This window comes from Primulina eburnea, chromosome 6 (genome assembly GCF_022965805.1).
Source record: "Primulina eburnea isolate SZY01 chromosome 6, ASM2296580v1, whole genome shotgun sequence".
In the NCBI taxonomy this organism is placed as follows: Eukaryota; Viridiplantae; Streptophyta; class Magnoliopsida; order Lamiales; family Gesneriaceae; genus Primulina; species Primulina eburnea.
Window position 1 is genome coordinate 4,386,861 of NC_133106.1, and position 12,333 is coordinate 4,399,193.

Genomic DNA, 12,333 nt, shown 5'->3' on the forward strand with positions numbered 1-12,333 from the left:
TAGAATCTAAATAATCATATATATAAACTAAAATTAAATTAAAAAACTATTGTGAACTCGTCCATCTAGTTTTTGATCATTTCAATACCGGTCCGACCAGTTTTTTTATTGGTTTTGATCGATTTGACAGATAAAACTTTTTTGGTCGGTGTGCTAACCAGACCCGTAACTAGTTCCATGGTCGAACCGGTCGGTCCGATAAATTAGTAAAATAACTCTAGTAAATGGTTCAAATACTTTTGAGGACATCATTTTCTTAAAAAATAATTACCATCATTTTAAAAAATTAATCTCATAATAATAAATAAACATTTAATTATGTTCCACGTGATTATATTATATATGCCTTTTGTAGTAAGTAGCGTTGAGTAGACAACTAACAACTTCTTGTCGTTGCCACAACCTCACAAGCTCTGTCTCATAAATTATCCTAGTACTCTGGCTTTCCTGGTTTTATGTTTTCGGCGCCATTCAACTAATCAATAATTCTAAGGATTGATTGTAGCACTAAGAACTAGTTCGATCAACTTATAAAAAAAATCGAGTAGACGAGCTCTCACGTCTCTCCACAAACACACACTATTGCATAAATGGTTTCTGTGTGAACTACTTCGTATTTATATTCGATTTTATGAAATTGGTGAAATACTACAAAGCTCGTTGCAACCACTTTTATATATATCTAAAAATGTGGAAGGTGTTGTACTAATGAGGTCATGATTGGGGATTACTGTTACCGTTTGCTTATTTTTTAGTTAATTTATTTAATATTTAAGCAAATATTTGTTTAGGGACGTGATTATAATTCTCAGTGTTTTGGCGGAAATGATTGGTAGGAAAATATTAATTTTTATTGTAATTATGAACAAAATTGACTCGTCTAACAAATATATATATATATATATATGAGACCGTATCATAATAGACATATTTTTTAATTTTTATAATAAGATGAGATCCTAGACAATCAATTCCAATTGCGAGAATGAGGAATTTACAATAACCACAACAAATTACAAATTAATATAAATATTCTCGATTGTTTTTTGTGTAGAAATATTTTAAATTATTAAAGCATCTCTCATGATCATAACAGAGAATATGTTTTTTATGAGACTGTCTTACATATCTGTATTTGTGAAACGGGTCAACCCGTTCCATATATATTATAAAATTTAATGCTTTTAATACAAAATATAATATCTTTCATTATTTGAGTCGAGCCGGAGATTCGTCTCATCAAATTGACCTGTTAAACGATCTCACGAGAATTTTTGTTTATAATATATTAGGGCACAACATAAGAAGGAAAGAAAAGGATAGGACCCAAAAGTAAAATAATAGAAAGAAAAGGGGCACAAATCTATATTATAAAAAAATACGGGGCAGATTGCAATAGTACAAAACAGAATCACGCCTCTCCCCGTTAAATTAGGGTTCTTATATTCATTATCACCAGCCAAACGACTCTCTTCAGGCATACTTTCTGTCTTTACATAAATTGTAAGTTCCGAGAAACGCATATACTTAAAACAACTATTGTTGGTTGTGTAAAGTTCAGTTCTTTGTCTGGGTTCTAGTTTTTTTTAAAATTTTAATTTGTTAATTTCTATTTATGTTTGCTGTTGTTTTGTGAATGGCGTATTTAGTTATTTTAGAAAGTTGGGATTGTTGGAGGATCTTTCTCAGTTCCGAGCTCCAATTATTGGAAATTATTGAGTGCATTTTTTTTTATTTGAAGTAAAAGAATATGGTAATTGGTGACTATCTTTTGTTTTAGGATTTTTATTCTTTATATGAAGTCCCTCACAACTAACTGAAGTGCTTCCTTAAAATTTTATTCTTTTCAATTATTTTTTTTTTATCATGGTGGTGTTTCATGGTATTATTTTTACAGAGGAAATGCAAGGTATGAGTTCAAAAGATGGATCTTTAGAAGAAATTTTCTTGAAGGGTGCGTAGTTTAAAATATTGAGTGGCAAAGTTTCGGTGCAGTAGATTATGTTTACTGTTTTTTTAATGTTCTTATTATTATTTTATTTTTTTGGTTAAAATGAGTTGATGGATTCCATGCTGTGCATCTAATTTTTGTGTTGCAGAACGTCGATACATAGTATCTTACTTTTGAAAGAACTTGGAACCTTCAGTTTGTCTCCTTTGTCATGGCTAGATAGCTGCTGCATCTTAACATAAGCTCTATCCAGAGGTTGAAAGTCGTCAAGACTTGGCTACCCGGGGTAATTGTTGCAGAATTTGGTGTATACTTAATGCAATTTTTAATATCAACTTCTGGGTGACCTTTTTTAGAAGAGTAAATCATACCCCTCATGTCCTTTGAACTTTGGAAAGTTTGGGGACAAGAGGTAGGAAGTGTTGCAGTTTGTTGAATATTTCTTGTGAGTGTTGTCAAAGATAGCTAAAACGGGGTCGCTTTGTTGTGTGGCTGCAAGGCCACATGGATCCAATGCAACAAGCAGAGACTGGTCCGTTGGGCTGCAGGAGCCTTACTGGAGAACTAACTCAAGCTTTTCACCACCACCGTCCAGATTGGATTTTCGATTTCAGGCCGAAGCTCATTCATTTGGTTCCCATGATGGTATTCAGTTGTATGGATCTTCTGCATCATCAAACAGCCGAGGTAGTCGAAACTGGGTGAGAGGGAACAATCTAGCTAATCATCAGTTTTTGGTATCTGATGGAGTGGGTCCGATTTATAGCAGTCCATCTGACATTTCTCCTGCACAGCAATGGACTCCTCCAGCAATACAAGAAATCAGCACGGATGATTATGGTACTTCGAGAAGAGGTATTCAAGTCAATTTTATTATCTTGACGCACCTGCAGTTTTTGTTTTCTTCTCCTTAAAGAATTGGTTAAGACCTCAATACATGATGGCAAAATATTATGCTGCAAGACTCAAAAAACAATTTGGCCATTATACAATTTCTTTGGTGTCATGGAACGGGATGTGGTCACATTTTTTTTTCTTTGAATTCGTATAACACACCCACAGTCACTCAACTCCCTCAGCAACTTACACCCTCTTTTCTCATAAGCAGACAACAAAAAAAATAGTGGTATTACTTTTCTCTTGATTTTTTTCTAAGGGACAACATTGCATGTCTATCTATCTATTCTTATATTCAGTCAAACAGCTAGTTTGGGAATGCTTTTCCTGAGCTTGTGAATTCGCCTTGCTTTCCAGACTCAAGGTTGCAGATATTCTTCTTGCATGTTTACGTCAGACTTCCAAATTTGTTTGCTTTCCAGACTGAAGGTTGCTGATTGGAAAGTCTGGCGTGAACATGCAAGAAGAATATCAGCAACCTTCATTTTGGGTAACCTCGTGTCTCATTAAAAACTTAATAGCTGCCCTGCTAAGTCTTGTTGAGAGCTTGTGTTACAGCCACCAACTATCAAAACCACAAACTAATAGTCAAACTTACTGTTTTCAAAACTTGCGCGTGTGGAGTCACTCCACAGTATATATTGCTTCCAGTCATTATAAATTTATAAGTAAGCACCAATGCTTTTTCATCGGGAGGAGAAAATGTTCCTGAAATGTAGTTCTGCAGTGCATTCTCTGTCTAGAACGACTCAGTCATGTACATATTTTTTTGTTTCTGTAATTATTGCCTTGACACTATAATCAAGTTTGAATACTTAGTTAAAATTATTCTCGATATTGCTTTGATGCAATGTTTGACTTTACTCTCCCTTGAAAGGGGTGCTTAAATTTCCATTTCAAGTCTAATTTTCTTTAGCTGGTTTCTATTTCAGTATTGTTGAGAGCTTACGTCCTTTAACTGCAATAAGGCCCATTCAATTACTTTTTTAATTAGATGTAATGAAAGCGTCGCTTTTATGGTTCGATATGATGTAGGAATATTGCTCTTGTCTAATCTTAAAACCCATAACAGTGCTTTATTATGTTCTTAATTGAGCTCCTTTTACGGCTGAATCTCATTCACAATACCGGCTTTTTGCTTCTTATCGAGTACAGGATGCTAATAGTTTGTATTTCGTCTTCCTTTGCCAGATGTTGTTTTGAGGCCATTATCCTTTTCACCAACCATGGAGGTATATTTTGTCGTGCCTATGTTCAAATTTTTCTCTGGTATTTCTGCCCAATGTGACTTTTTGCTAAAAAGATAAAATTACATTTACAGGGAACATCGGTAGCTAGGGATAGTGGAGGTTCGACTTCATCTCGATCCGACAGTAGTTGTGATTATGAATCCATGGTCAAGTCACATTCCTCTCATCGGAACTTTGCCAATCGCAGGTGCTTTACACCAAAAGCAATTCACCCTTTGTCATTTCCAGCAGAAAGAGCATCCACTCGAGAAATTTCTAATATAGCCCCTATTAGGCTTTCGGAACCCGATGCTGTCACTCCACAAAGAGATAGACAACATTTGAGCAGTGCTAGTGGTAGTGTCGACCTCTCTGAAATACACGAGCCCTTTGAATTTGACCCTTCCAACACGACTCGTAGTCCTGCAAATCATTTCAAATGTGGATTGTGCGAGAGGTTCCTTTCACAAAGATCACCTTGGGGTTCCGGAAGGATAGTCAAAAGTGGAGACATGCCAGTTGCTGGAATACTTTCTTGTCGCCATGTCTTCCACGCTGAGTGCTTGGAGCAAACAACACCAAAAGGACATAAAAATGACCCCCCATGTCCCACATGTGCGAAAATTGAAGAAGAAAATTTCACCGACCAGCCAATCTTTTCCAAGTTAAGGGGTAGTTTAACTCGTCTCAAATCTTTCAGCGAAGATGGTCCGTCAAGGCCATGGGGGTGCGCTCAAGCTGGAGATTGTGTCGAAGGGGCACTGCACAACCCTACTTGGAACACATTGCTGTCTCTTAATCGCAACCGGTTTAAGAAAAATCACTCCTTAAAGATCAATCCTGGCCGAGAATTCCCAGGGAAAGCAAGGAAAACTGGCTCTTTTTCTTCACAGTTATATATTGGATAGGTTAAACATGGATCAATCGGTGCCTCGAAGACAACAGGTAACTCGAGTTTGAACCGATGCCAAGGTTCTCTGTTTGAACGATGTTTTGAGGATGAGGATCTTGCCTGGTGTTTAGTAACTTGGCATCTGTGTACCAACTAGAAAATTTTATTGTGTTATGCATTTACCCGCCGTTGTTTGGGCTTCATTGTAAAGTTCTTATGTTGTCCGAAGATTGATCCTCTTGTCCATCTGCATCTGTATTTTCATCAATGTAACCCTGTAACACTGATATTTGATGCCTCAGCTCCCCAAGCTTTCGGGTTTTACTAACATTTGGTTGCATTCCTATCAAGTGTCTTGCTTATCTTGATTTACTTTATAATTGTTGGGAAAATTAAATAAAAGTTTCAAACTAATTTCACAAATTGATGTGAGATATTTCCATACATTTTTAACATATTTGACATGTCTGTATTTCGTTCCAAAAGATTTATTCTCCGCTTCTACTTGATGGACAATGTTAATTTGTTTTTTTATAAAATTAATATAAATGGCACTAATTAATATTTAACATTCTTGAATAAATTGGGTCGAGATTACTCTTTGTATATACCTTGTAGAATCGAGCAACTATTACTGATATACTAAAAGCTATAGTTTTTAGTAAATGAAAAATCGTTGATTTGATTCTCTTGTATTACAAAGAGTGCAATTTCTTGGAAAGGGTAGTTGAGTAACAATAATATGTTCTGATAGGAGAGCAATTGGAACGTGATACTTATACTGATGTACATTTTAAAAAACATGAGTTGTACAATTACTATCAACTGACTTTGACACTGGAACAAACGCTCGATCTTACATTATAGAACTAAGATTCAGACTGATCAATTAATTGAATGTATTTATAAATAAATTAAAGGTTGAACATTATAAGTAACATAACAATTTTAGTCATGTATATAATGAGTGTTACGTTTTTAGTCTTGTATCTTTGGCTGGATCAATTATAGTACTGCAATTGCATAACATGATCAATTTTAGTCATTCTCCTTTAATTCATGTGATTAAATGATTAATATCATTTTTCATTTTTTTTTTATAATTACATAGTCAAAACATCTCCTAGCATGTAATTGTGTTTATCAATACAATTATGAAAATTTAACAAGTAATTTTTATGAAAAAAATAAAATTGTTAAGAAATGAAATTTCAGGAATTTTGGTGTATGACAAATTAGAAATCAGCCGCGGTTGGAAATTCTCAACCGCTGATTTTTAACCGCTTATTCTTTAGATTTCAGCCGATTCATTTAAGAGACTTACTTATTGCTAAACGACATTCTCTGACCGGTTGTATGCATTCAAAACCTTGAAGTCAACAATCTCACATCGATTTCAAGGAAGATGTGCATTTATCTCTCCTTCCCAGAAAGGAAGTTCAGAGACAGTTTTCATGATCTGATGATATATGCACAGTCGCCTAAAGAAGAAAACCTCAAGTAAAGAGCCTCAAATTTATGATAAGCAAAAGGAAGATTAAATGCGGACATTTATTGCTCATAAATATAAAAGCGACTTATCTGTTTCAGGAGCTCAGGTTTACGTTAACAGTACTTTCTGACCGTTAGATCTTTTAGCTATATCATCTGGGAGGAATGCAAGTTATTCACAAGCAAGCTACACAACTCTAACATCGATTGAAAAAGTTTCTCAGCTTGCCTTCATAGAGATCTTTGAGCGCATTCACAGTCTACATTTTCCATTATCGCTCTTTGCACGCAGCTCCACAGACACATATTTGATCATTTAAGGATCTTCTCGTGCTACCAAAACAATCTACTATTCTATCAATAACCTGTGGTTATTTGATTAAAGTTTGGAAGTCTGGTGAACTAAGGGTTCTTAAAAATCCAGAAATGTAAAGTGATCACTTGGAGTTCCAAAACAGGCAATGGAATAAGTCCTGATTGGATTGGGCTGTTACAAACGATTTGTAAAGTCAAAGTCTTTTAGTGGAATCCTTCCTACCAAAGGAAGAAGGGGTGACGTAGGAGTATTCAATCTCCGAACATCCATAAAAATATTGTGTCTCTTATCTTGTGCAAACTGCTATCTGTTATTCATATCCTTGTTGTTTAGATTGTCAAATCTTTAAGAAATATATGTCAAAAGGAAGAGAACCGTCTTCCGCAAACTTTAGTGGTTCACCTCTTTCGACCGTTTGAGAAAGGAGTTTTTCGAACCGCCTAAAAACGGTTGAAAATACATTTTAAATAAGAAAATGTGAAAGAGTTCATTCAACCCCCCCCCCCCCCCCCTCTCTTAACTCTTTCTCGATCCTAACAAAAATTAATCTTCAAAACATAATTAAAAGACTACAATTGATCCAACTAAAAATACAGAACTAAAAACGTCATTCCCTAATACTTATATATAGGGATGTAATCGAGTCGAGCCGAGCAGAACTCTTGAATGTTTGAGCTTGGTTTGTTTATAATCGAGCCGAGCTCGAGCTTTATTTAACGAATATATGCATGGCTCACGAGCTTATTCAAGCCTTTATCGAGTCTAAACAAGCTTAATAAATATGAATTATACATTTAAATTTTCATTAAATTATTTAAAAAGTAAATTATATATTTAAAAAAACATATATTATTTTTATTAAAATTTATAAATTTATTATAATAAATAAATTTAATAGATTTTTCTATATATTTCATAAATAATATGCAAAATCAATATATCAAATATCAAAACTATTATTTTTTCATCTAAAAGATTACTCATATGTTTACGAACTAACGAGTCGAATACTGTAAAGCTTGAGTTTGGTTTGTTTAGCTTAGCGAGCCTCATTAAACGAGCTCAAACGAGCTTTTATCGAATCGATTCGATAAAAGCTCACAAACGATTTGGTTCGTTTACATTCCTGCTTACATACAACACTAAATTTGTCGAGTTGAGTGAAAGGTGATTTAAAATTGTTCAGATCCATATTATTGTTTATATATTTATATCAGTGACTATATGCTTTCAGGCATTTGCTACATTGGGCAGTAAATTAGGTAACTCAGAGTTTGCAGTAAATAGACACATAATTTTCTTTGGATTGCATGGAATTGTACGGACTCTTGAAGGTTTCAAAAATCTGTCCCTCCAATAGAAACAAAGGACAAAACCCTAGCAAATTTCAGTTAGGGCAGTGATGATTAATATCCTGACACTGCTGCTGGTTACATTATATCAATGCTTTCTTAATTAATTTTCTGCTTAATTAAAATGAATGAGAGATTAATTAAAGTTCTTGAAAATGACATATGCTCGTGTACCTTGATCTCAACTTAGATTTTACAATCACTCCATGGATTGATGTGTTGTTGTATCGAGTCCTCAGGTTTCGCGGTCTTCGGTGTTATAGTCGAGGGTTCGAGATTTCGGACTCGGGTCGCTTATCGGGGTTAGGATAATCACATCACAAAAAAAAGAAGAAGAAGAATTTTGTTCGACCGAAACTTTCAAAAACGAAACAAACCATAACCGAATTTATAATTTTAAAATAAGTCCACTTACCTTAAGTCTTTGCTTGAAGAAAAAATATGAGAGAGAGGGTCGGTTCTTGGCTTTGGAATCTCGAATTCCTCCTTTGATCTAGACTGCAGCAGAGCTTTGATCCTGACAAACTTTGGCTCGAATTTTGGCAGCCCTTTGGAGAGCGAATTCTCAAAAACATGGAGATCATTTTTCCGAAAATTTGAGTGTAATAGAGATGCAAATTTTGAATGGGTGTTATCCTATTTATAGGAGTGTCGTCGTAGCTATCCCATATCGTGTATTATCTTCTCGTTTTAACTTTGAATTCATGTTTAAATTCAGGATAAATATTAATCTCTCATCCATCTCATTTTCGAAAATTACCTCTTTCTAGGCATGAAAATTCAAATTTCATGTCTAATTTCTGATACCCAAAACCTCTCAGAGATGAAGAGTCCTTTTTTTGCAATTCCAAATGTGAAGTAACTTTATTTTAGTGGTGAAACTGAATACCTGAAACTCAACAAAGTTTTCTTCGTTTTCTTTTGGAGAAATAATCGAAATGAATGAATTTTTTTACCATACAAAATGCCTTTGCTCCCCCCCCCCCTTTTTTAACAGATATGGATTTTACTAATCAGTAATAATAATGGCATTCATTTTAGAGTGTGTCTCATGTGAGACCGTCTCACGGATCTTAATCAGTGAGACGGGTCAACCATACGGATATTCACAATAAAAAGTAATACTTTTAGCATAAAAAGTAATACATTTTCATGGATTACCCAAATAAGAGATCCGTCTCACAAATACGACCCGTGAGACCGTCTCACACAAGTTTTTGCCTTCATTTTAATGTGGTATATACAATTCATGAACTCCTAAAAGTAGATCTTTTATTTTGCAGTATATACTTAATTTATGCCTTTAAAATTTTGAATTCTTCTTGTTGAGTTTTCAAATTTCTATTGAATTCTTGCGCTCAAGATTTTCTTCTTGATTTTCTCGAATCTTGATCTTCTTAAAATCTTGGTTTTCTTGAAAATTCCAAATCTTGATCTTTTTGAGACAAACTTTCAAATTTTCCATGCATGTACTTGTCGTGTATGCTTTTTATTTATCTACTAGATATATCTATATTTTCGAATATATATATATATATGTATAAATGATAATTCGAAAAAAAATTACATTATCTAATCTTCTTTTTATCATAATATATATATATATACTATAATTTTGGAATATATATCCAACTTTTCGAAATACATTTATATATAGACAAAAACTTTTGTAAGACGGTCTCATGGGTCGTATTTGTGAGACGAATATCTTATTTGGGTCATCCATGAAAAAATATTACTTTTTATACTAAGAGTATTACTTTTTATTATGAATATCGGTAGGGTTGACCCGTCTCACTTATTATGATCCGTGAGATGGTCTCACATGACACTCACTCCTATATATATTGTTATATATCTAATATTTTATTATTTAAATTCTTGGATCTTGGTTTATATAAATGTATATATTTATCAACTCCAAAATTTGGTACTATTTATTGATAAGCACAAATTTTATAGCGTTTTAAAGACTTTATTTTTTCGTATTCGTGCTTATCTGGCGTTTTTATTCCGATTTTTGCGCTTAATTCGTGTTATTATTGTTATTTGTAGGTTTGACCAAAAGATGATAAAAGCCAAAGAAAAGAAAGAAAAGTCAAGTTTCGCAATGCCATGTCAGAAATACCCGAAAAAATAGGAAAATAGCACAATAGAGCACCCGGAGCACGGACCCCGTGTAAGGGTCCGTGTCCTAAAATCCCAAAGAAGGAAATTCACGAGCCCGCACGGAAATTAGCGTACGAAGACGGACATTATTCCGGACCCCTACACGGGGTTCGTGTTCAACATCAGCCTTGAGAAGACAATTTGCGCACCTACACGGACCTTTACCCGTACCCCTACACGGGGTCCGTGTCCACTGTTTCCCGGAGAGAAATTTAATCGAGCCTACACGGACCCCAATCCGGAGGCATGCACGGGGTCCGTGTACGTGATATCAGATCCAAAATTTTGCGCAGATTCGATGGAGATTTGAAGGAATAAAATGTAAAAAAAATAAAAGATTAGAGGAACTTTTTCGATCGGGACTTTTCAGCCGACTTTTGAGACGAGAAGAAAGACGAGAACTTGGAAACTTTTGAAGGCGACGACGGATTGGGAGAAACGAGAGAAAAACCGCGCACTTCATACGCAAGATCCGCGCACCATCACTGAGATTTTCTCCTCTCTTGTTTTCTTATTTTCATTCATGAATTCGAATATTAGATTTTCTTCTAGTTTTGAATTTATGGAGTAGTTTTCTTATGATCGGGACCACGATAGGGACAAAATTTTGATCTTGTTTATTCACTGGATTATTTGATTTACGAATTGATTTATGTTATTGATTAATGTTTGCGTAATTTTCGTGCTTTTAATTTGGCCAATTATTTCCATGTTTGTTGTTTGATATTGACTCGAAAGAGAATAGATTGAATTTAGCTTCAAAAATATTAATCAACACGCGGTTAAATCGACTAGAAATAGTATTCGGTTTCAATGTGCGATTTTAGGCGACAGCTGTGATTCCATCGGTGAATAATGCGTTTTTGTTTGATTAAATTCAATTAGAATTAATTGGACTGTTAAATGAAAATAAGATTATAAATTCTAGAAATAGATTTATAGTTAATTCAGGGAATCTCATCGTGGCATCGAATAATCTGTGGTTAATTATTTCCAATACATGACAATAATCAAAGTTTGGACCGTTGTGCATTCCCGGTCATTTTATTTAAATTTGAAAATCCCCAAGTTACCAGCTGTTCTGCAAGTTCGATCTTGATCTTTAATTTAGCATATTTTAATTTAATTTAATTAGGTCAAATTAACATCAAATCATTTATTATTGTTTGCCTAGATTAAATCGAATAATTTAAATCTTAGTACTTAAATAATAGTCTCTGTGGGATCGATACTTGGACTTGTCATCCATTTACTATAACTTGACCTAGTCTGCTTGCTAGAATTTTTTTCAACCGAAGTCGTCGGTCATTATCTCTTTTAAATTTTACTATACAAGGATTGAATTATGACATATAACTTTGGATAATCTCCATAATTATTAAATAAAATATTTGATAATTAAATAAAAATTTCGAGTACAAATTAATACAAGGTTTGGAAATTGCGGGTTTTATATCCCTCCTTATTTATGAGAAGTTTCGTCCTCAAAACTTGGGTTGACTTGGTCTTCGAAGAGATAAGGATATTGATCTCTCATCCTTTCTTTTAACTCCCACGTGGCTTTTCTTTGTGTGACTAAATTAATGTACCTTAACGTAGAGAATGATACATCGTCTTAGCACTTAGTCCTTGGAGTCCACGATTCTAGTGAGAACTTCTTCGTACGAAACTTCGATTGACTTGGTCTTCGAAGAGAAAAAGATATTGATCTCTCATCCTTTATTCTAACTCCCACCTCGCTTTTTTTGTGTGTGATTAGATCATTGTACTTTTACGTAAGGAATGATACGTCGTCTTTGCAGTTGGTCCTTAGAGTCCACAATTCTAATGAGAACCTTCGTACTTCAGTTATTCTTCCAAATTACCTTCGATCATGATCGGTTCCACTTCCAACACATGACTTGGGTCAGGAATGTATTTCCTTATTCGGGACACGTAAAATACATTGTGAATTCTTGTCGTGTCCGGTGGCAACGCTAGTCGGTATGTTAGTGTGCCCATTTTTCCCAAAATCTTGAAAGGTCCTACATACCAGG

General features: G+C 34.4%; 1 protein-coding gene across 2 annotated transcripts; it reads left to right on the top strand.

Moving 5' to 3' along the window:
* The first annotated feature begins 1,412 nt into the window (after positions 1-1,412).
* On the top strand, positions 1,413-5,309 carry LOC140833785 (uncharacterized). Of its 2 annotated transcripts, XM_073198192.1 has the most exons (5): positions 1,436-1,503; positions 1,898-1,954; positions 2,100-2,806; positions 4,040-4,080; positions 4,170-5,309. In XM_073198192.1, exons 4-5 carry the CDS (start codon positions 4,075-4,077, stop codon positions 4,983-4,985), a joined length of 822 nt encoding a protein of 273 aa, XP_073054293.1. In that variant the 5' UTR covers positions 1,436-1,503; positions 1,898-1,954; positions 2,100-2,806; positions 4,040-4,074; the 3' UTR covers positions 4,986-5,309. The 2 variants fall into 2 exon arrangements, with proteins under 2 accessions (XP_073054292.1, XP_073054293.1); XM_073198191.1 differs by lacking the exon at positions 1,898-1,954 and having other exon boundaries at positions 1,413-1,503.
* Positions 5,310-12,333: the final 7,024 nt, after the last annotated feature.